The sequence below is a fragment of the Rhopalosiphum padi genome, chromosome 2 (genome assembly GCF_020882245.1).
Source record: "Rhopalosiphum padi isolate XX-2018 chromosome 2, ASM2088224v1, whole genome shotgun sequence".
Taxonomy (NCBI): Eukaryota; Metazoa; Arthropoda; class Insecta; order Hemiptera; family Aphididae; genus Rhopalosiphum; species Rhopalosiphum padi.
In genome coordinates, this window is record NC_083598.1 from 13121871 (window position 1) to 13148381 (window position 26511).

Below are 26511 nucleotides of genomic sequence, written 5' to 3' on the forward strand. Positions count from 1 at the left end.
CTTTAAAATAAAATAAAAATTGTAAATTTATAATCAATATTATAGTACATCGTGAGAGACGCTAAAAGTAGTTAACGTAACTATGATATACAAATTATTTAACCAATTTTCGTAGTTTTCAAAAGTAACTAGAGTTATTATACACAAAGAAAAAATTTGTAATTAAATTTGTTGAATTTGCACCTGTCGTGTTGTACGTATTTTATTTTTATAAAATAATGATCAATTTTATGTTATAATAATTATTGTTTATGGTTTAATTATCAATTTAATTTGGACTATTTCCGTGTTTTAGTTTATATATACTTAAATAATTAAATACCTTGCATACCCGTTGTGTTTGTCTATCATACATTTGTTATCAAAATTAAAATCTAATGTTGGTTTTATAAAATAATATTCTAATACATTTTTTTGGAAGATGGCATTCCTACATGGAAGTTAAAGTTATTACTCAACTGTCACCTTGTTTGTTGTAGACCACGTGATCCGTGTTTGAATTTTTTTTATTATTTATAAAATTAAAATTATTTGGGTATTGAATGATTTTTCAAACAAAAAATAATTAATAAACATATTTAATAACTACTTAATTATATTGTGAGGGTGGAGCAACTGAATAGTTTAATCTGTTGATTATTTGGTATATTGAGCATGAACCAATTGCGCCTAAAACAAAGTTTTTGTTTAGGGTCAGTGTACCAATTGTGGTCCTTATATTTTAGGGTCAGTATACCAATTGCGCTTATATTCAAATTTTCCTACTGACAGATGTAAAAATATTATTGTTTGATCTAATTCCATCAACATAAACATAAACTGTCTACACACTAAAATGTTTGAGAATTAAAAACTTATTTATTAGTCAATTGATTACTGGTTAGGTGACTAGTAATAATATATTTTATAATAGGTCAGGAATTTTATGAATCGTTATTATTATTACGCAATTTGATCACACAAGTAAAGTAACTTGAACAATGTGAAAAAAAAAATGTTTTTATATATTAAAAATCGCCAAAAAAAATTGGAGTGTATTATTATCATAGTAAAAATGTTTAAAATTAAATTATAATGTAAATAGTTAAACTTTGATTTTGAATAATTTACGGTCAATTAGTACCTTGTTAAATGCGAAGGAAAGAAATTATTTCTTTATTTATATTAGATTATGACGTATTAATACTCAGTTAGTGTATTCATTTATTATATAACTATAACTAACTAATAAGTTTTCCTTATGTAATATGTATTGTAAAATGTTTTGAGCGCAATTGGTAAACTGCCGGTATATCATGTATAACGTTTTAATTGCACGGCTTACGTGGTAAATAGTTACAGTGTAATATAGTATCTTAATAGAGATCAACATTATCTTTAACGAATTTTACACAAATACATATATATATTAAAATGAAAAGAAAATATAATATTTTAGTGATAGGTAAATAACAAAAAATGAAATAGCATTTAAAATATAGTTTCTTGATTAGGTGTCGGTTGATTAGATTTTTACTATACATTCTGTTTAAAGAAGCCTGTACATGTTACACTATTTTGACATATTTACCGTCACACAATAGTAATTGCAATTTGATTATAGTAATACTATAAATTATAAATGTATATATTTTTTAATTTCAAGTTACCCACGGAATCTATGACTCAATAGCTACTATGAAGCATAAAGAAATAATATTATTATTAAATTTTACTTATATTATTTATTTGTGACACACATAAACTACGTACTACGTATATAAACCATGGACATAATAAACAATATATTATTTAAAGTAGTATTGAAATATACGTATCATCTTGAAAGATTTTTTCTTTAGGTACTTGTTTATTTTTCAGGAATATTTAAAAATATAGCTTACTACTTCAATCATGTAAAACAAACAATATTATTAGTAGGTTCCAAAAATGTTGGAACCTAGAGTATTGCTAATGCATGATAAATTACTTAATGATTCATCAAAACGATTTTAACCTTTAATGAAATTCTATTATAATATTGTAGATATTTATTGGGTGTTTAAAGACTTGTTAAAATTACTTCTTTAAAATAATTTTACAATAAAAACAGTCATAATGTATTCAATTTAACTGTATTAGTATACTAATAATGGTTTAAATAATGTGTATGTTTATTATCTACAATACAGTATACGGCTATAGTAAAGTTTTTAAGATTTTTCAGATTGTATTGATTTTAATATTGTGATATTTTCTTACATATATGTTAAATTAATAAATATAAACAGACTATATTACAGTAATCATTGTGCACTGTGATATTTATTTCAAATTGTAAGTTTGTTAAAAATTATAATTGTTATATTGTATATATTTTGTTAAATAATAGTTTAATTATTCAATATTATATTATGATACATTTTATTATTCCATTAAATTATAATTTTGTTCAAACTTAATAGTACAATTATCTAAGTGGCTCAATTAAAACAGCTTTTGAGTATTATACAAAAGAAAACCTATTACTGTAAGTACTTATAAATGAATTTACATCTATATTTATACTACGTTTATATATTATGTTTATAAATACTGAATATATTATATTATTGTTTATGAATTAAATACCAATATCGGTAAAATCTACTGATATTTATTTTAATATAATAATAATATAAACATACTGCACATTGTTATAATATTATGTGCCTATGCCAGGCTATAAGTACTGTAGTGCAAATCATGTTTTACTAATTTGTTTATTTCTATACTATAGTATCTCTATTCTCTGTTAATTTTATTAGATATAATAATGGTTAGATTTAGTTGAGGTCAATGAACATTATTTTCCTGTTCGTTCATCAAAGACTGGTTACTCGGTTCTTTATTCATCGTGCAATTATAAAATAAAACAATTAAACTATTTCAATATTAACCTTTTGAAAACATACTATACAGCTTATATTTAAATACAGTTGATCAATGTGTAATTATATATATATATTGATTAAATTTCATTTAATTATAACGAATTTAAATAGTTCAATTATGTGAACTATAAGTACCTATACTTATTAACTTCCCGTTTGCTATTTATGTATTGATATTATACTATACAGACATAAAATAGTACTTATTGAGACGTTTTGATGTAGTCCACTTATTGAGAAAATTCGATTTTATTGATGCTCCCATGGCACAATCGTTTCTATTTAATAGCGGAAAGACATTTTTAACAGTAGCATATCGCATGTTCTAACATTTGTAACACACTACACACAATAAAATATGAACCTTTTTATGATATCACATTTCATAATTTGTAAATCATCAGTTTACATAAATTCACTTTTTTCAGCCAGTACCTACACCTTACTTACCTTACTATTCCTATATACTCACATCACATGCCGTATATATATATGTATTTTTAAAACAGATTATTACCTTTTGTATTATTTACGTGCTACAACGATAGAATACTTATAAATCAATTTATGTCTATAAAAATACAAACACCTAAGGAAGATTATTTCCGACAGCGACAGGAAATGCGATCAACGGAATCGGTTGAAGGATTTAATTTTAATATGTCCACGGCCGGTAAATAGTAACGGGAGAACACATTTTATAATATAATATCTAGTTGTGGGATGCTTATATTATGTACAAGTATATACATATATTATACAAATGAGTATAAGTACCTACAGAACCTATACGGCCGATATCAGTGTATATAGTAGGTATACATATTATACTTGGTTGATGGTAACGTGACACCTCCGCAGTCAAAGGATGAGAAAAAACCCGCTCACACACTAATAAGTATGTACATGCGCCTGTATTCCTATGCCACAGGTAGTATTATTATTTTACACGACGTTCGGTTTTGCGTGTCGTCGCTGTAATAATAACACTTTTTAATAATAATCGGGTCGGCGAAAGCGATACGGCAGTAGCAGAGAAAAACGGAACTGCCGTATAATGAACAAAAGGGGCTAAATTCATATGAGGTAATACGAGTAATGATAATATTATAATAACGACAAACTACGTGGGTAAGTCGTATACTCGCTGTAGTCCGCCTGCAAAGCCACGTCGCGCGTCGCCGAGAACTAAATGATATCCGGTCCAAGTCGACTCGATGTCGCCGTCAATAAATCCGATTAAGCGACTGTAGTACACTTACATGACTTATGTATACAGGATGGTTCGTTGTGCACGCTCGCCCCCTTTTGTGATGCTTTAATAATAATAATAATAATAATATACATATATATATATATATATATATGGGAAATATAGATACACAGACCTCCTACATAGTTGTATTATATTATTATTATATATTTTTCCTATTATTCCTTTCGCTCAATATAATATACACAGTATAAGTATATATCGTGTAAATGGTGATATTATTATAAATATAATATGCGATGTCTGGAAGTATATTTCAACAGGTATAGTGTGGACGATTTGTATGATATTAAATACCTATTTAATACTGACATTCTTGTCCTGTGTGTATATATTATAAACCTTGTATCCTTATTATTTTTAATCTTAATATTATTATTTTATTGAGAACGACTTGGTTTTAGAATAACACACTTTTTCGTTTGTACCTATGCATAGCTTGTGCCTAAGTACCTACTATATGATTCTATATAATCTCGTGAATTCCGTATGAATGTACCTATAATATAATATAATATTTCCTGCTTTGACCGCAAACAAATATAGCAAAAATTGATTAAAGTTTCTCTAATAATAAATTCATAAATGTATTTATTTATTGTTTTTTTTTTTTTAATATAATAATTAGCAAGTAAGACATTAGTGACGTTATAGTTAAATGTTTAATTATTTATGTAGCGTAGTATATTTAGTGTGATACACTGATACCTATTCATTGGCCGTTAGTTCGTTACTTCTGCTTATTATTTTTAAGTTACATGCTTTTTTTTTTGTAGAAATACTTTTATATTTATATGATATTTTTTAATTTTAAAATATTAAAAGAGATAATATTTAAAATATTTTAGAAAAATTAACCAATATTGTTTGTAAAGAGGTTTTACAATTAATGTGCCTACTACCTAGTAGGTATTTATTATAAGACAAATATTCTTCTGTGCGTTTAATGTGTATATAATACAGTTATCTATAGACAAGTTATTCGTTATCAATTATCTGCAGGACACAACTACAAATAAAAGTAAATTAAATAAATGTATTGACAAACGCGCTAACGTAGTAGCATGAATGACGAGACTGATTACGGTCACGAATTTAATAGATGATTGGGTAAGCCTCGGGTTCATATCAAATTTCAAAATATTTCGTCAACGCATAAATCAGGTAATATGTAATAATTTCTTAGCATTACATACCAACTATCTTTTTGTATTAGTATTATTCTATAAACTTAATAATTTAAATAATTAAGTAATGATATTAATTATTATATAGTATATACTAGGTATATATTTATACCTAAAATAGGTGAGCTGATTGTCGAACTTTTTTACATGATGCGGTAAAGAAATATTTGAAACATTTGAACATGAACTTATTTATATATAATATTTAAACGATTTTTATTGTCATCAAAAATCCATGATCAAATAAATCGTAATGCTTAAAAAAATAAATACATGATTTATAATATCTTAACCTGAGGTTTCAAACATATTACTATTCTTTATGTATTACATAATATCGTATTGCGTCGTCGACACGCGGCATACGATATACGATGTGTATTATCCGGTCAAAAATAGACTCTAACAATCAAATAATACTCCAAGTATATGCTTATGGGTAACCGTGTAAAAATCAAAAAACCGTGTTACAAAGTTCCGGCAGGACGGACATACGAGTGTCGTGCGACTCGGAAACGCGCACTGACTTACGCACATAATATTATACTATTATTGGATAACGCGCGTCTCGGTCGACGGATTCTTCGACCACATCCTCTGCCACAGTCGCGTACAGTTGCAGCTGAGACCGGCCTCGCGCGTTTCGCTCCTCCAAACTTCCAGCTAACGTGCGATTAATATAAGACAATATTGTATTATTACTATTATTATTACTATTATTATTATTATATGGCTGATTGTGTTACCACTGCGAAACAATAGGCATGTTCTTATTCGGTTGTTACCGCGTGTCGGTGCATTGAAATTAATACCAACGAAGATGACTGTACATAATAATAATATGGACAATATGGTATACAATATACATAATAATATATTATATATACTTCAGGGTTCTTGTATTCGAATCGTGAACTTAGAAGAAATAGGTACTTTATAAACATTTTCTATTACCTTTGAATTGCGTGTAGACCGTAGAGGTGAAGTGCACGTTTATTTATTATTTTTTACTCGTTATTTGACAAGATATCATAGGATTATTACTTTTAATATTTCTTCGCATAAAATATTATATCATAGATACTACTATTTGACTTGCAATACTAATTTATTAATATATTTTGTAATTTAAAAGAATAAAAATGTTCTGTATAATTTTTATACCTACTGTAATTAGTAATAAGTATTTTGTATAATTACTTTTTACTTAATTTACTTGTTTAAATGGTAGCTAATGAATTGAATAAATTGTATATTATTTTGCAAAATCTAAAGCAAAATACTTTTCTAAAGACGTTTTTAAAACCTATCAAAAATACTGAATGTACCTATTATGATTTATTATTTATTTATATTTTATAATTTTAAGAATTTACTTAGAATACAACATTCACAGCATTTTAAGTTCAAACGAAAGCAGCTATTTTAAAAATTGAAAAATTTAAGAAAAGTTACCATGGTAGAAAATTTTATTTTTTCACTTGTGTAAATTATTGTATATTATCAAACGAACAATATACACTCTCACATATTATCTTTTGTTTATGATGTTTCAGTTATGCAGTGTACTTTACTATTATTGTACTCCGTAATATAAAATATTTTCATAGAAACAATTAAATAAATAAATAAATTATTGGCGATGAACCGAAATATAGTTAATTTTTAATAAAAATATACGAGTATCAGCATGGTAAAATCTGAGGTTTGGTATGGCTATTAACTCTATTATAAACTCATTACGATTGCCGTCTATAATTGACAATATTGACATCGTATATTTTCTACTTTGGTAGGGCACGGTTAATATGTTAAGTCTGTGGAATGACAAGCGGGCCCGACTGCTGACTTAAAGTTTTCCAGCACGCAACGTGGTAATATATAACAATGACCGATGCGTGCTTGGCAGGGGTGTGTGACACGAACAAAAATACGACAATGGAGAAGACTCTGACGATCATTAGAACACCCACACTTACGATACGTCGGCACACTATAACCAGATCGATATAACCTTCATATTCTTTTTACCTTGTCTGTCGTGTATTTTATAAACATACGATATATCTATTATATATATCAAGAATCGAGTACTTAACTTAAATGAGGTAACGCTGATCTAAAGATCGTTAATATTACATACCGAGGTCGAGTCTCCGAGATAGACATAACTTTGCCATAGGGAACACGTCGAACGGCAGCGACCGGTGAAGAGGGGAAGTTACAAACATTATATATAGTAGTTGTGGCATAGGTTATAGTGTTAAAATCGGACCCATAATGGTAATTATATACCGTGTCGTTCATGTCTGTTTGGAGTTTAATATTTATAATATTTAACTTGTAGCTGGTAGCTTATTGTTACCTATCATTTTAGAATCATGAATGTATTAAAGTAAAAATGATGTTTATCTTTATTTTTATGTCAATCGTCAGCTTTTGTAGCAAATTTTTAGATTTTCAATTTCAATATTTTTTCTGCTACCTACTTTGGCCAAAAGTAAAAAATTCTCTGTACTTTACTTAATAATTGGGAAAAATAAAAATTAGACGCATAAACCGGCATTTTTACGTATTTTTATTAATTGTAATAAAATAATTCTGCATTTCAGTGCATTTAAACACTGCGTGATAATAGTACATATTTGATATAAAGGATTATCTATGTATACAAAAATAATATATTTATGAATAGATAATTAAACACTATAAAATATATTATTAATTTTATAAAAACGTTAACTTTCCTGTATTCCAATAATACAATTAAATGGTTCAAAATTCAAAAGAATTACAATTTTTACCGACTGGTCTAATAACGCGTTTTATCTTATTATTATTATATTTATAAAATTATAATTAATTTTTAGAACAGTATACTGCTATGGGTACTTATCTACATTGTTTTCACGCGTTGTCGCTGATCGCTGGCACTGCGGTGGCGGTATTATTAAAAATGTTTGAAAACCGGTTGGTCGAGAATCGAATTAAACACGCGCGTTTTGATAATCAACTGTCATGACGTTATTATTGGACTATAGAATATTATTATCCCTCGACGACCGCGCATCGAACCCGTGGTCGATTGCACACCGTCAAAATAGTTAGCCCCCGTTCTGCAGACAATGCCGAGATTACGCGTGTGCAATGTATACATGTATACAGAAGTGATGTACGGTACGTCGTTATACAATAAAAATAATAATAACAGTGGTAACAAGTAACAACAACGCTGTGCATCGACGGACCGGTGGTCTGAACGAATGAACGGGCATGAATATTTTGGGGTGCCACTTTTCCTCTGAAATTGACTTTTAATTTGAAGCCGTCAGACCGTGATAAGCCTCTATATACTCGACACTCGGTGGGCTCATCTCGCCTCGAGACCTCCGTATAGAGGTATATACTTGGCTCCGAACAAGGAAATTGGATGTATGGATGATAAAAGAAGAGTGAGAAAAAACAACATTTATTGTGCGGTGTGGAATTTATATGACAATTTTCCGGTGAAAGCGCATCAATGCTATGTTAACTGCTGCGTGTGTTTATATTATATGCAATACCACAAACCACTTGAATGTGACCGGTGTACATTATAATCGTTATATTATTTTCGTATGAATAAAAAAAAAAATGTAAATCCCTATAGTCAGTCTCTATTGAATATAAAAAAACGTGGTTTATTTATTCGATATACAATATGTATACCAGTATAAATAATCTATACAAAACAGTATATTGTATAAGTATCACAGTACCTACCATATTATACGTACCTGTGTGAACTGTATAAGTTATAATAAGTTATATAAATTAAAAATAATTTGGTTGTTTAATTTAGTATATGCATTCAAATATTGTTTGTTAAATGTGTATAGTATAAATAGGTGTCATTAGCAACTACTGTGGCTATTTGAAATTCGAAGGCCTACTTAGTTAATATATAACATAAGCTAAGATATTTTTAAGTTTAATATTTTTTCAGTGTTTGATTTCAGGATTTTATCGTGTCATTATCGTCATACTGATATTTGATATAATGTAAAATCGATATCCTATTAAGGTGTATTAATTATAATAGTTATAGTATAAACTATAAAGTAGTGTAAACTATATAGTGCATATTATATTTACTTAAATGTTTTTTTAAATGCTACTGAGGTATTTTATTACCTCCCTCATAATTTGTTTTTAATTTAAAAATTATTAGTATTTATTAGCCTATTATTTATATATATTATCAGGACCTTTTATAAAATAATTCAAATTTTTGTTTTTGTTCTACTGAGACCTTGATAAATAGAACTTATTGAAATTCATTGAATAAGTATATATGACTAACTATCGAAATTAATAAATATAAACATTTAGAAAACATTAGTTATATAAAGATTAGACAACAACTTATTTAACTGCACTAAATATAAATAATAGCTTCTAAGTCCTAAGACATATTGTATAGAAAAGTATGGAATGAAATATGAGCAATTCAATATAATATAATTTATAGATAGGTAGTAAGAAATTTATAATTTTTTTTCTGTATAAAAGCTATTATACGATGAAATACGTTTAAATAGTGTTGTAATTAGTCAATCCTTAATATTTTAAATTAAACATTTTATTGTAATAGATCATTAAATTATCATTATAATATTGTGTTTCTCTGTTTTTTTGTATGGATGTCGTATTTTTTAGTTGATTTTACCGAAATTTAAAAATCAAGTATTTATTTTTTATTTTACTACACGTATACAATTTAAATAACTACATAAACTTAGTAAGAGTTTATGATGAAAATGTAGCATGAAGAATAAATACAAGTGTCATATGCAGTATTATGCTCACCATCGAAAGATACTTCTAATGTAAAATTAAAAAGAAAATATAAATATATAATCGTATCGGCAATCTCACTGCATTGGAAGTATAGAAACAACTTTAAATAGGTAAAACAAAAAATGCATGTTAAATTATCTATAGGTAATTATAAACCAAGTCAAAGTTTTGCTGAGGCAGTTAGTGATCTTCTAGATGAAGTTTTAATCAACATACCAAACGAAAGTTCTGTTAAATGCGTTATACAACAGTAACATAGTAATTCTAATCCTTCTAAACTTGCTTATTTCTTAGAATATTTGAAATTTTAATATCGAAGGTAAACGTAATCGATTAGTTGAATAATAATAATATAGTGCTTTATAGTATACACAACATTTAATTGCTGTATGACAACTTATATGAAATTAAACTTTTAATTACATTTTAAATTTAATTTAAAATTTGAATTTGAATTAAAAAATTAAGCAAACATTTTTATTACTGCTTCGTTAGAACTAATATATATATGTTTATGTTTAAAACTATTCTAAAAAAAGTGAACAACAAAATTTGTTCCCTAATTCCGAGTTTTTACATGTTGATTTTGAAAAAAAAAACAGTAAATTCAGTAGCTAGTAATGTTGGTGGTACCAAATTACTAACAATTAGAGGGTGCTTTGCCGGGGTACATTCCACAGAATTCAGGAGTTAGGTTTACAAACTAATAATATAAATGGCGACACATTTATAGTCATTTTTATTCAATGATAAAAAGCCGCAAACATTCATTTTTATTCCCTTGAATGGGTTCACGGGGAAAGGATGTTTTTAAACAAATAAGTATTTCTAAAGCGAATGAATTATTAAATTAATTTGACACCACATGTGTAAATGGTCTGTATTAGGGAATTGGTGATAGTAAGCATATACAATTAATAGAAGATCAAAACCTTTATTTCTAATATAAACGTAGAGTAGTAGAATATGTTATTGAAGCCACTTAAAATAATAAACATTCTACAGAACTCCAACAATGTGGGTGTTAATTCGTAAATTAAACTCGAGATTAGAGCTAATAGGTTAAAAATAGTATTAAGTAACACTGGACAAACAAAAAAAAAAAAAAAACCCGTACAAACATCAAAAATAAATTTAAAACACATCAGACTCCAAACATTATACGAACGTACTAATAACTTCGAGTTATAAGTATAGAAACGTTTTTAATTTTAAGTGAAAAATAATATAACGACACGGTAAAAGTTATAAAGCTAAGGGTATATTTTTTATTTTGGGTTATCATATTTTTAATATGTTTCCAATGTAATATTTGTTTTTGTTCATTGTATAATATTGTTGTAAATACAATATATGCCTACGTGTTAGTATAAATGTATAAAATATATAATCTATATATTTATATTGAAATATATTATTATTATATTATGATTAATTATTATTGATTTTATTTATTTGTTTACATAAAAGTATATTAAAAACCAATAATATTTAATATAAAGATTTATCGGACTTTTTTTTTTACAGAACTTTTAGATGGAATACCGGGTCGATCAGAACGACCCTTCCCCTTGGACAGTGTTAATTAATTTTAATAATGTATAATATATTGAAAAAAATTAATCAGTAGTAAGACATTATAAAGTCTTCGTCTTTCGTCAAAAAAAAAAAAATCAATCAATCAAAGAAAAAAAATCAGTTTTAAATATTGTATATTTTTGTACTATATAGTACACTATAAATTCACCCTTTTCCCACTCGAAATCTTTTCAAAACGATCATCATACTGAAATATGAAATACGTAAAATAATGTATTATATTATCTTAGTAGCCACAAATAGGTAATACAATTATAGGTATACACGTTACAATCATTAGTAGTGTACCTATAGGCTATAATATAATATAGTAGTTGCACTTCGTAGTTCGTCATTAGAGTAATTATTATTGTGTACACATCTTTACACATCCATCTATATATATTATATAAAGATAGATAGTTAATAATATACACGTCCCAAAGACCGTTTTCAGAGATGACGAAGACTTCGCTATCGGTGCGTATATATTATATTAATTATATACACGGCTCTGTGGCTGTGTGGTACTTAGATAATAACATTATAATATTATCGTAATATGCAGAACGCGCATGTGTATTTTGGAGGGTAGGTAGTGGTAGTCGGGCGCGGAAGGGGGCGACGGAAGCAGGCGAAGGGTTCGGCCGCCAGAAAGCCAGTCCTCCCCACACTCACCGCATCCACACCGAACCAACCACCCCGGAACGGAAACGCGGGGAGCGAAGGACGAGAGGCGACGTGCCGCCGTCACTCACCCAATGGCGCAGGTCTAGCGGCGGATTGGGGGGCGTGGCCCGCGGGCAGTCCGTTGCGTACACGCCCGTTCGGCGAACTACAGGACCCGCGGCACAGCCGTCTTCCGCAGGACAACGTCGCCGTGTCGGCCAGTCGATCGCGCGCAACACGTCCGGTTGACGACCGATCCCAATGCACACACGTCCACATGTATACGCGCAGACATAATATGTTATAATAATATTCTGACGCGATACCGTAATATTACATATTATATTCCGTCAGCATATCGCCCCGGTTATCGCGGTCCGCTCCACGCTCGTGTGTGTGTCTGTGTATGTGTGTGTGTGTGTGTGTGTGTGTGGAACGATGACGACGATATTATAAGGCCGTCGTCGTAACATAATAAAGTGCATAAACCTCATTAATTGTTTCGCGTATTATTGTTTCCGTTCGGAACACACAGCTCGGAAAACGGATTTTTCGCGTCGGTCCGCGACAAACTGCTATTAAGCGGTATTAACCGCGGCGTGGACGGCGTTCCGGAACGCGATCGGACTTGGTTTATCTTTTCTAATATTGTACACACGTAGGCCTATACCGACGGGGGTACTATGATGATGTTGCAAAACCCGCTGTTCCAGGAGTACAACACCGCTCTGTCGCAGTTGCTCGAACTGCACCAACAGCAACACCGGTACCACCATCACCAGCAGCACCAGCACCAACAACATCACATCACCAACAGACAGTTGCAGCTGCACCGCGCGGCCGGCAACGGATCGTCCGCCGCAGCAGCCGTCGCCGCCACGGCCGCGGGAGTGTTCCAGAGTTACGCGGGTGGCGCGAGGACGGCCAGCCGGGACAGCGCCGAGTCGGACGGGCTGAGCTCTTCGTCGCCCAGACCGTCCAAGCCGTTCACCATCGACGCGATACTCGGCCTTCAAGCGGGCGCCGTGGGCCAGTCCGCCGCGGCGACCGCGATCGACCCGTCGAACGCGGGCCCGGTCACCGCGCTCGATTTTTCCACCGGTTCGGCGGCGGCTCACGGCAAAAAACTCCGTGAAGGTAATATCAAATATTATAATACGTCTTTATTGTATCCACACTATATATTATATATTATATTGTTTTGTAACGAATTATTAGGACGACTATAGGTGTTATTGATATCCTTATCATATAGGTATACAAATAGAGAACAGCCGTTTTTTATGATCCAATTTTGTGACGACATTGTTTGACTTTTTTCAAATTTTTTTCACAGAGATGTTCCAAATCCTCGTCTGAGTGTCACCTGATTTTCCATTTTTTTTTTATCTTAGTGGAGGGGGTGGGGTAGGTTGTATTTAAAAGTTCGTGGTTTTTTAGCGTGTTATTTGAATAATTTAACGATTTTTTTTTTTCATAAGGGTGTACCACTGTATCAAACATAACGAGTAAATCACTCCATTTATTTTTAGTTTTATTTTATTTGTCATTTCAGTTATAAATATCATAAATTAAGTTAAATTATAAAAAATAGTATATATATATATATATATTACGTGGCTATAGGCTTTAAAAAATTTAATTATAATAAAAAACCCAATTTATATACGAATCGATTATTTAACACACGAGCGAAGCCGGGTTATTCAGCTATAGTTACCTATAATTATTTACTGTAATATTATATATATAATATACCTACCTATATATTATTTTTAGGCTCGAAAGCTGAAGGAGTTTCATGTTTTATATTTAATATCCTCTCGATTTAAACTAAAAATCTATATTTTGAACAGCTTAAAAATTAAAAATACATATATTATTCATATTTCGTCAAATTCAGGAAGAAATAGATATTCGTATTTGTCATGTTTTCTTAAAAAAATGGATCTTTTTATTTTGAGACTTACATATTTTAAAATATGACCTTTACAAGTACTGAATTTATATTTTTATTAATACTATTTAGTGCCGATAATATTTTCCAGTTCAATAATTTACATTGCTAACACGTCAGATATTTAATATATTAATTTAAACAATTTTAAATATAGTAATAAACTAACGATACAAAATTGTTAGTTAATAATAGGTAATTGGTCTATATTTTAGAGTTTTTTTGCGTATTTAGTATATTTTAGCTTCTATAACTTATGATATTTAAACTTAAGTATTATCAGATAACTCATTACATGCCAGATCCAAACGAAAACCTTTAACTCATATCACAGAGTGACAGACTATCTAAACATTCTAAACTGTGTTTATTAAATGAAAAACTCTTTTGTTTTAGTTTTGTCGTCTCTATATAGACTCACCCTAAATATATCTATAAATATTAATGTGAATTATATTTTATATATTAATATAACACACTGCAATTATATAGGATAACAAGTACCTAAATAATTTTATAATGATATTTTTTTAAATGTTCGACTAGTTGCTTATGCAATTTGTCAACGCATGATTACACACTAAGTAGACAAAATCTAAATAATGTTTACTCTTTTCATAGTATAGTATATAAATTCTTTCAACAGATACACGCTCTATTGTAACAACAATATTAGAAAATGAAGTACCTATCATTAATTTAAATAAAATACCCGTTTTAATACGATACCGAAATGTTTTGCGCACAACGTAATTATAAAATTGAATCAGTTAAAATTTAGTGTCCTTTGATCTTGATTAATTCAACACCAATCGCTTTTATTGGTCGAAATAATTATTTGTGCCTATAAAACGTACGTGACGTACATGTTGCGTACGCAATATTACAATATATAAATAATACAATTATGCCATGCACAAAAATGTTAGCTAATAAAATATTATTGTGTACAAATTTTGATATAACACATAAATATAAATTAAACTAGTTTTTTATGTTATAAAATACCCAAGTATAGAAGATGATTTCTTCTTTGTATTATTTTCCATCAATTTCTACTAAAATTACGGTATTTATATTATATTAAAATTTAAAATTGATATAAGTACGAATTAAAAAGGTTTTTTTACACTCAACCATATGGTTGCAAAACTTATAGTTATTTGCATTACGTTACAATACGTTAATATATTATATTAAGTTGCTTTGTATTATAATTAATATTAACTCTTCTAATATTTAGATCTTAACAAAGGTATTTTAAAAATAACTTTTTACTAATTATATATTTATTGAATATTATAACTGTTTTTGTGACTATGATATGTACAAAACAGGTGAGCATTATGATATTCGCAATTATTGATTATATGTAGTAATGTAAATAAAAATAGCTGCTATATGAATATTTTTATAATTATAAATATATGCAGAGATATTTAATTGACAATGATAATGAATCGGGAAACTGTTACTACATAGTACAATATAATACATAATTTATATTATACATTATTTATTTATAAACAGTAACTAATAACACAATTTATTAAATTAAAATTGTATATGTTTTTCCAGCCAACTCATTAATTATAACTAAAATAATTATACCTATAATACGAGCAATCTACGGTTTTATCGTAAAATATAGTTTATTGATATATACAATTAAGTTAACTATTAACTGCTCCGAGACTACGTCAAGTTAGTAATTTTTTATATATCTATTAGTTATATATATTCCATTAATCATTATTTATATTTTATGTGAATTTTACAAAATCAGTTATAAGTAAATACCTACATATAATTATATTTTACTTGATATGAATTGGTAACATATTATCTAGCTGATAATTTTATTTAACAACTTTTAAAATATATTTCAACGAATCGCATATTAGCTCTTATATATTTATGTAGATATTTTTATTATCATAATATTCCAACTATAATCAGTTAATATGGTTTAATAAATTATAAACAACTATAATACCAGCATAATTTACATAAAAATATCGTTTTCATCAATAAACTTTGTACAGTAGTCAGTCGTAATAAATTTTAATAACAACACGACGTTGAGTGAAATGTTTCATGATACATAAATTTTATTGACTAGATTCATCATTATAATACGAAACTATCGTAATTTAACATACGAGAACGTTAAACACTCTTAAGACTATTTCTAAGTTCTAACTAATATAATATAATATGTATATAGGTACACACTTACACACTATTAATTGAAATATTTATAAAGATAATCATTCGTTCAATATAACTTTTATATCAAAACTTAATACTAATAATTTTTTAATGTACTTACAAGTTTCGATTAAAAATCTATATAAATTATAAATGTATGCTTAATTTATATATTATTATAATTGTATAAAATAATAGAATAATACAATTTAAAACTTATGAAATCAACTTTTACTTTTAACTAAGTATAAACTATGTCATTTCCATTATAAACTCTTTTCCGGTTGCATTATAATATTATAATATTACATGACATACATAATTGGTAAAGAACGTTAAAACTTAAAATGTATGACTATTTTTAAACATTGTTGTATACTTAAGGCTAGGTTGGGTTTTTCGATTTTTTATAAATAAGTAATATTATATATTATTATTTACATTTACAATAAAAACAAATTAACATGAATTAAAAAAGAAATAGACGCCTCCTTTGTTAATAGGCTGATTATAATATATGTCAGTATTCTATATTTCACTGCACAACAAGTATCGAAACTAAAAAAAAATATGACTAATATATAAATATGATAATACCATTACTTAAAACATTTATATTTACAATATCCAAGTTGTAAAATTATTTTTAATTGTCCATTACAGTTTTAACATAGATTAACTATTAATACAATATATTATGTAATTAATTTTAAACCATGCTTCTGTAGCTTATTATAATATAGGTACCTACTTTATAATGTTTTTTAATATGGTAAGTATACTTCGTTATAGGCGTGTAATATATTTTTATCGCATTGCGTTGGTCTACTTAAAACTCATTCGTCATTCAATCTCTTATTTATTATTTACCCCTTCAAAATATAATACAAGAGGGGAAAGATAAACCTATCAATGTAGATTAAACTAATAACATAAAACGGTATTACCTATATAATATGTGTACAAAACGATTTATATTAAAATATTTATACTAGAATATTTTTAATTAAAAAATAAATCTAAATTTAGGTACAAAGATTTGCAATTTTTAACATTTATAAGTATATCAGAATACTAGTAGGTACCAAAATATTTTCTGGGGAATTATTAGTTAAACAGTTTAAACGTTTTTTTTTCTTAAAAGGTTAATCAAATTATTTGTTATTTAGCTTATACATATACAAGTATTATATACATACGATTTATTTAATTAGGTATGGAATCATAACATATATTATTATGATATTATACAATACAAAAACAATAAGAAAAACATTTTTTTTTTTTTTTTTATATTAATAATAACATCGGATGAAAATTCTATTCATTACAACGAACTCTTCATTAAGTATATTATAAGTGAATATTTTACATAGTGTAGGTTTAAAAAAAATTATTTAACATTTATTATAATATTTAACTTCAATGTAAATTCAAAATTCAGTTAATATAAAATAATAACAGTTTATTCTTAGTTGTTATACAACAAATTTCGAAAATAATTTGAAACAAAAAACATTAATTTCATTTATTTAAAATAATATTTAGAGATGATTTAATTAAAAAAAAAACATATACTATGATGTTATTAATTTTATCAGTTATTAATCTCTCAATTATTTAATTTCTTAAACATTATTAAATAATTCTTAAAACGAATAATCTACCACTCTACCAGAGGAGAATTGCCGTGACATTTTAGGAAAAGTAATGATTTTTATGTGTGGTGGTTCTAGAACAGTTAAAAAAGGCTAAATTTCTACTGAAAATATTTTTAAGAAAATTAGGAATACAATAAATGGTTAAAAAAAAGTTATCATAATAAAGTGTATTATATTTCTCTAGTCAAAATAAAAGTTAATGCAAAGACAATTTCGATAAACAAAAAATACTACAATGCACATAATTTTTAAGTATAATTATTTACACAGGGATGCATTATTTTAGATAAAATAATAATGGTATGATAAATTCATTATTAAATTAAAAACGTGGAGGGATACGCATTCTTCCTTCCTCTACTACCATTGTTTTATTATATTAAGTCGGTTATAGAATATGTTTTTGTATAGATTAAAATATAAGTACTTATAAATTATATAATTTTTGATAAATTACAATTAGACCAAACCTCAATATATATTTAGAATGAATGATCAGGATTTTGAAATCAGAATGAAGGATTAGATCGTTGACGTACCAGGAGATACTAATATTTATAACATAAATTACTATATCTCTAGAAAAGTAATATTTAACAATCTTAATGATGTCGTTGATTTTATTAGTTAATACCCACCAATAACCATTATAGATTTAGTACTTTATAGTTTTCTATTTATACATTTACCATCAAATAATATAATTATTTAATAGGTTAAGAATTCATAAGTACCTTTTCACGGGAAGTATTTAAAGTTTTCTTCTTTTGAAAAACTAACCTTTTTTCTTTCTTTATTTTCTTTGAACTATGTATTTGATATTTATATAATATGCAGTATTAGAATAGATATTTGCGTTGGTATTTATTTAATATTCGTATATATAGTTTCTACAACTCATGGTTTTATTTAATAAAAATTACTCTAACCTATTTCTAAATATTTTAACCTTTATTATAATGCTATTATCAGTTATGGTAGTTATGAGAAAACATTTTACTAACATACTTACTCTATTTGCGGTATTCAGTTCTCCATTAAACGGCTTTACCCCACAAAGTAGGTAGGTAGGTACTACGGCTATCTACATCACCTCAAAGTGGGCAAAGTGAACACGTTACTTTGATATTGTTTTCTCAATTTTTGTCAAATATCTTTACTATCTATAATATAGTGTAATCTAGTTTAATTAAATGCCTATATAGTTTGTATATTAAAATCTTCCTTATTAAAATAGACAAGTTAATTAATTATCATTAATCAGTTTATTAAAATATCCGTGTACATCATACGACATTCCGATCACCGTTGGTAATAATTCCTCAATTTAAATTTCAATGTGTACTTCTATAATTATATTGGGTATCTGAAGTTTAATCGTTTACATTCCTCCAAAACTCAATGACGCTATAATATTAATTGTATGGTGTTAAACTCTTCGAATGGGTAAATCTGAAATGATGACTCAAAATACCGCGTCTCCATTCCAAAGGACACCACAAAATGTTCACAAATTCCTCTCGACCAAATACCATTAACTACTCGGTTACAGGATGACAACCTACCCATAATCATCTTAATTCATGGTACATCATTATAAATTTACGTTATTACTTATTAGCATTAAACAACATGCTTTGCTAGATATTTGAGCATATTACCTATAGAAATAATATTATTATATCAGATGATATATTAAAGTTTGTGTATATTTCTATAATATATAAAATTTCAAAACAATATTTTAATAAATTTAATTAAATAAGCTACTTCTAATGAAATAAAACGCGAGTTTAAAATGCTTTTAATTAATGATAAAAGTTTAAAGTTTATATAAATATTTTAATTTAAAGAATATGTAAAAAATAACTATTATTCTCTGTAAATAAAACATTTAATTTTACCAGGTACCGAGTTTTTATTCCATGATACTCATTCAAAAATTAAATTAATTACTAATAAATATAGATAATGCAATATATAATATAAGCAATGTATTGCATATATTTACTTTAATGATGCAATTAAATTATAATACAGAATGACAATTCAATAAATATTTTAATTGAATATCTCTGTTTATTATTTATAAATATTAGATCCATTTTAAAATAAAATATTTTAATTTAAAATACAAATTACTTTTTAACTTTCTGAGTACATTTTTTCATGTTTTAATTAATATGATTTATTTTTGCGGTTTAAAATTTCTATTTGTTATTGTAATCAATTATAGTTGATAAAGTCGGGGACAACAAAAGCCAGACGAGCAAAGCGAATCGAGTACGGGGGAAAGGGATTACACGCCCTTGTTGAAAAACTATCCTTGTTGGTTGTTGACAAAGGCACCTGTTTGTCAAATTTTGGAGGGTGATTTATTTAATATTGTATCCTTAGTGTTTACGATATTTATGAAAGTTATTGTTTAGAACGATTTTGTTGTACACAATCCCAAGTATGAGTTAGTCGTGTGATGACGTGGTATATTATGTAACTAATAAAATGACTACATATTATTTTCATAAAAATATTGAAATATTAAATGTTAACGCTTAATTAACTAAAAAAATTCATTAACGTATTACGATGTGGTTATCATACATTTTATGTACTTAGGTATACTTGATCGATTATAAACCATCACTAGTGTTCACGCGAATATTCAATTAATAAAATATGCAATCCTATCATTTGGTTTCACTCAAAAGTTCATATTATTTTTTCCGATATCGCACTTATGCAACACAATATACGCACCTAGTATTATATAGGTATTTAGTATATAATATTGTAATATTATGTACATAATGTACATCCTTATAGTGGGATGTTTTTAACTAATATCTCTAATACGAGTAATATACGTGTTAGATGACTAGGTTATATCGTATATCCTATAATATATGTATTGTGTAATACCTGTAATTGTATACCGATTATTATATTATAATTATGTGTGATATATTTTTATGGTTTGATGATTTTATTATACACAACGGTTTAATCCTTTATGAAAATTATCACAATACACGCAATATTTTATTATTATTATTATAAAATTTTATGAAGCGTGTATTTACCGCCGGTGTGTTAACAGTTGCTATATCTTTGATGTGCATTTTCTCATAAATGATTTTGATGGATAACCTCATCGTTACACAGTAGATACGCATTTGTGTATAAACACGTACATATACATATACATCATGTATATTATTAATACATATCATGTATGTAAATTTTAAGCGCGTAAAAGTTTACCACACGTGTTATTATAATAATATTGTAAGCAACTTTTCGACGTGTCGAGTGCAAAGAATATATACGCCTGCAGGAATCTGCGTCGCATACATGCATATACACACGTACGCACACAGAGATGTCGTTTTTACCTCATCGCCCTGCCACGGCCCGTCGCCGGTCCATTGTACACCGTCCTCCTCCACGCGCGGGTTTAGTCGTATCTCATATTATTATTATGCGGTCGTAAACTTAAAGGACAAAGTCAAAGGGGGCACTGGCGGTCGGCTGGCGGGCGGGGGAGTCGAGTGCCGTTGGTGGGCATCGGGGCGGCGGCAAAGTTGTTAATTACTCTTGACGTCCCGCGTGTATATATAAACATTACACAGTATATATACACACAAACGGCGCGGCGGCGGCGGCAACAACAACAACAATAATGGAGCTGCCTCGGCGTCCCGGGTAAATGATGTCGTAATAATTTCGTATATAATAATTATAATATAATATCCGACGTGCCCCGAGTCCTCGCCGAAAATCTGCGTGCTGAGCCACATAGCGCAATGGTACTACGGTCGAGCGCGTCCTTATGAAATATTATAACTGGTATGTTCATCATTGAATACATAATAATTTACACGACAGGGTCGTAAAGTTTTTCCGGGATAGGTTTTTTTGTGACAATCGCACGGTTGTAGCTAATGTCGTATTTAGGGGGGGGCATCTCCCAGGGATTGATGATTTAGCAAACACAAACAGAAATCTTGATTTCATTTTATAATTTGACTATAATTATACATATAATGTAATTAACTTTTCGCCCCCACTGCCCTCCAAAACATATAAGTTGTAAATAGGTCATTGGTTGTAGTAAATCTTCAGTTCTCGCGCTTATTGTAGGTTAGTTTAATTTTTACGGCCACGAACTATAAATCATTAATATCTATATTTATCTACACACATGCACGATAATTATAATTTTAAAACCTTCTAAGATGCCATAAATGCATAGATATTTTTGTAAGCTTTTAGTGCGTGAACTTCGGAAAATTGATTATAACAAAATCCGAGAATTATTAAATTGTTTCGAATATTGTCCGAGTGGTATGGGTGCCTTAAATATCATAATATTGCGTAGTGGCAGTGCAGTGCATATGGGGCGGCGAATAACGATGACTTTAAATCGACCGACGATTATGTTTCCAGTCGGTTGAACGAGTGGCAAGTTCTAAAAAAAAAACACGACCCATAAAGCTTATGATATATATATTAATTACGATGCGTTTTGTATTGGTTTCTCAGAGGGTGCATCGTTTTTATTTAGACAAAAGTATAATATTATACATGTATAAACCCACGTACGCTCCCTGCAATTTAACAACAACAATTCCGTGGATAGTTTGCTCACCCTTTTTTTGTCAAAGGGTTCACTCAGTGCCCTTTGCAACTTTTTCATAATATGTGTATATGCGTATTACATATTTTTTAATACGTTCCCTATCAACCATAAATCACTAGAAGAGGACCGGTTATTATGCACATACACACACACACACATATAATATATATGGATATAGTTGCGGTTTTTTAATTTTTTTTTTTCATTCAGCAAGTGTGAATTTATTTATTTGTGGCCGAGTCCAGTATGGTTTTGGCAGGACAAATTATTGTTCTAATTATTATAATACATATGTATGTTATTAATGCTTCAGTGATTCGACGTTGAAGAGCAAATTTATTGAATGTTACGAGTGTCAGTGGATTGCCGTCATGCTAATTCGATTGTTTGATTACAATAATAATTGTATAATTACATCGAGAGGGAGGGAGCCCGTTATAATAATAATAATGATCATTGTTATAAGTTGGACACGAAATGTTCGCAAAATAAAAACCACGTGCCGTGAATTATGTATATCTATAATATTATATAGATGAGTGGATACAGTATTGATAACCGTAATATTGCTATTGTATAATAGGCGCTCAATTCATAATGAAATACGATATTATTATATCATACTTTCAGATGTATATATATTTTTAGTTTGTAATCTGTTTGTATTACTAAAAATAACGGTTTTGTTTTGCTTTTAGTTTATTTACAATATTGCATGCTCAATTTCTTGAAACATCCGTTTTATATAGTTTATTAATTCCCTATTATCAATTTAACATAAAACGATTGTTTTATAAAAATAACATAGGTACATAAAGTTAATCCGATGTCTAGAAATTAAAATTTTAGAGTTAGTATATATAATAATAATATGTAATTAACATGCTTTACACATGACTCACATTATTTTTGTTAGTCAAAACTATACGAGTATGTGATTAGGAACTGTACATAATTAATTAATGTGTTTAATACAAAATTAATTAATTAACATATTTAACTAAATCTATATTGTATGCAATACCACATATTTATCAAATTTAAATATTCAATTATTTTTGAAATTTTTTTTATCAAAAATATTATATTAAATACAATTATAAAAAAATTTTAAAATCTAAATAATTAAAATTTTATCCTAAGAAAAAACTTAAAAAAAAAATTCAAATTTTATTAACTTAATCATAAATCGTGAAAACATTAAATTTCATAGTAAACATTTCAAACTATAATTAAGTCTTTATAGACAAAATTCTTTGTAGATAAGTATTTAGACTAAACATTATCCAAGTTATTTGAATATTATAAGCTTAAACATAATCACTTGTAACATTTTAAAATATACAATTCATTGGTTAAAATGTCTAACAATATTATTTCCTTCAGAATAATATGTTATAACTTATGAGGTTCATGAAAATTAGCACACACTATAAGATCGATATAAATGTGATTAACGATTATGAATTCATATTAATTATTATTGTGATACTTCAAATAATTGTTTCAAAAACACTATTATTTACTTTTCAAATCTTGTTTCACAACGTTAACACAGTTGTTTGATATTATTGTACAATTAACTTTGATGGTATTTTTAAGAAACAGATTTTAAACATAAATATTTAACATAAAATAAATAATTTAAAACTATATATTCCTATTGAATTTTTTCTTTGGACCTACCGAGTTGTACTTTACCATAGTTATAACTTATAAATCATAATTTTGTAAAATTACGATACTACAAAATAATATTATATCTATATGTATTCGACTAAAAGATTTATTTTATTTTTTTTTTAGACAAAATTGAAGGTTCCAGTAAAAAACACGGTTGTTCTGGAAAATCTAAAAGAGTACGAACAATATTCACTCCAGAACAATTAGAGAGGTTAGAGATGGAATTCGAACGTCAACAATACATGGTGGGTCCAGAAAGACTATATTTGGCTCACACTTTACAGCTAACGGAAGCACAAGTGAGTACGAGACTAAAAGTATTGACTAAATACCCAACGTTGATATTATTAAAGGTATAATGTTGTTAAACTCTGGAATTACTTGTCAACTTTGTTTAACTGTAGTAAAAGTTTTGAAAATTAATGTTATATTATACATAAACACAATATAAATAATATATCTATTAAAATATATGTATATATTTTAAAATAGCAAATAATCAGATATATTCTAAGATAAATCCGACATATTATATAGTATAATAGGGTGACATTTGGATGAGTTCTTAGTATATTTAAAACTTTATAGAAAGTTACTATGGGAACTGTCTAAGTATGATAATATATTTACGGTAATCAAAATTAAATTCTTTATTAAGCATTAATGGGTCATAATGTCATAAACTTTAAAATGTATTATTTAATGCCAAGTTTTCGGCATATATTTTAGTACATTTTTTTTTTTAGAACAAATTATACGATTATAATCAATTTGATTTAGGTTAAAGTTTGGTTTCAAAATCGTAGAATAAAATGGAGAAAACAACACCTAGAAATACAGCAACAGAGGTTGGCTAATATACATCAACGGAGTACGCAGGGAATGGTTCAGGAGTGTGAAGAAGACGAAGATTCAGAAACAGAAACAAATAATTGTTCATATTACTCATAAAAATGATAAAGAAAATAATATGTAGTTTTTCATAACTCTGTGTTTGATATTGAAACGTAGCAAATCCATCCATTGTAATTTTAAGAAATACGTGAAAATTATTATAATATTATAAAATCGCATTTCTCGAAAAAAAAAATCGTTATACCATAATATCAGACAAATTGAAAAATGAGAAACTTTTTTTTTCGTGCGAACTTTTCCTGTTATTTGTATTTTTCAAGGCATTAATTATAATATGCTTAAATAATTGTAATATTATACAAAATTACCGAGAATCATAAAAATTGCTTTATAACTACAACTTATAAAGATCGAACGGAATTTTGATGATAGCTTTAACCACTGCAAATTGATGAAAATCTATATACACTTAATCTGATGTGTTTAATACTGCAAGATCGTTAATAATTAGCATTTTAGAATATAATATTTAGGTTAGATGTTCCATTATTATTATTTATTAAATATTACCTATGTTGATAAAATGTAAATATATATTCTATAATGTTGTAAATAAATCACAAAACGTGTTTAATAAATATTATTAAAAATAATAATGGTGTGATTTTTTTTTTTTTTTTTTTTAATTTACGTTATTGAAAATCAATAATACAGTTTAAATTTAAACGTTTGTAATACAGTTCCTTATATATTTTAAACAATTATTTCAGCTTCCTGAAGTAAAATATGATGAACAATTTAGTAAGCAAATCAGTATTCTCAAAATAATATATAACATGTTTGTATACTATTTGGAATGGAGGTAAAAATACTATAATATATTAAGTTCACACAAATTTTCGGAAGAAATATTTTACTTAATATTATGTCGAAACATTTCACGATGATTCAACTCCAGTAGGTACTCGTCAACTTATTGTATTTAATTAATATTTAAAATTTAAACAGCTGAACAATGTCTATACTCTAATTATAGGTATAGTTTCT

At 27.7% G+C, this 26511-nt stretch overlaps 1 protein-coding gene across 1 annotated transcript; it reads left to right on the forward strand.

Annotated features, from left to right (window-relative positions):
- Nucleotides 1-12568: 12568 nt before the first annotated feature.
- Nucleotides 12569-26097, forward strand: LOC132922869 (homeobox protein engrailed-like ceh-16). Its single transcript, XM_060986590.1, has 3 exons — nt 12569-13595; nt 24733-24908; nt 25390-26097. Exons 1-3 carry the CDS (start codon nt 13142-13144, stop codon nt 25558-25560), a joined length of 801 nt encoding a protein of 266 aa, XP_060842573.1. The 5' UTR covers nt 12569-13141; the 3' UTR covers nt 25561-26097.
- The last annotated feature ends 414 nt before the right edge of the window (nt 26098-26511 follow it).

Bases quoted from the DNA above. Each gene is read 5' to 3' on its own strand.
- LOC132922869 (XM_060986590.1), top strand. From the start codon at position 13,142: ATGATGATGTTGCAAAACCCGCTGTTCCAGGAGTACAACACCGCTCTG. The intron at 13,596-24,732 runs GTAATATCAAAT...TTTTTTTTTTAG, and splicing joins CGGCAAAAAACTCCGTGAAG to ACAAAATTGAAGGTTCCAGT. The intron at 24,909-25,389 runs GTGAGTACGAGA...AATTTGATTTAG, and splicing joins TACAGCTAACGGAAGCACAA to GTTAAAGTTTGGTTTCAAAA.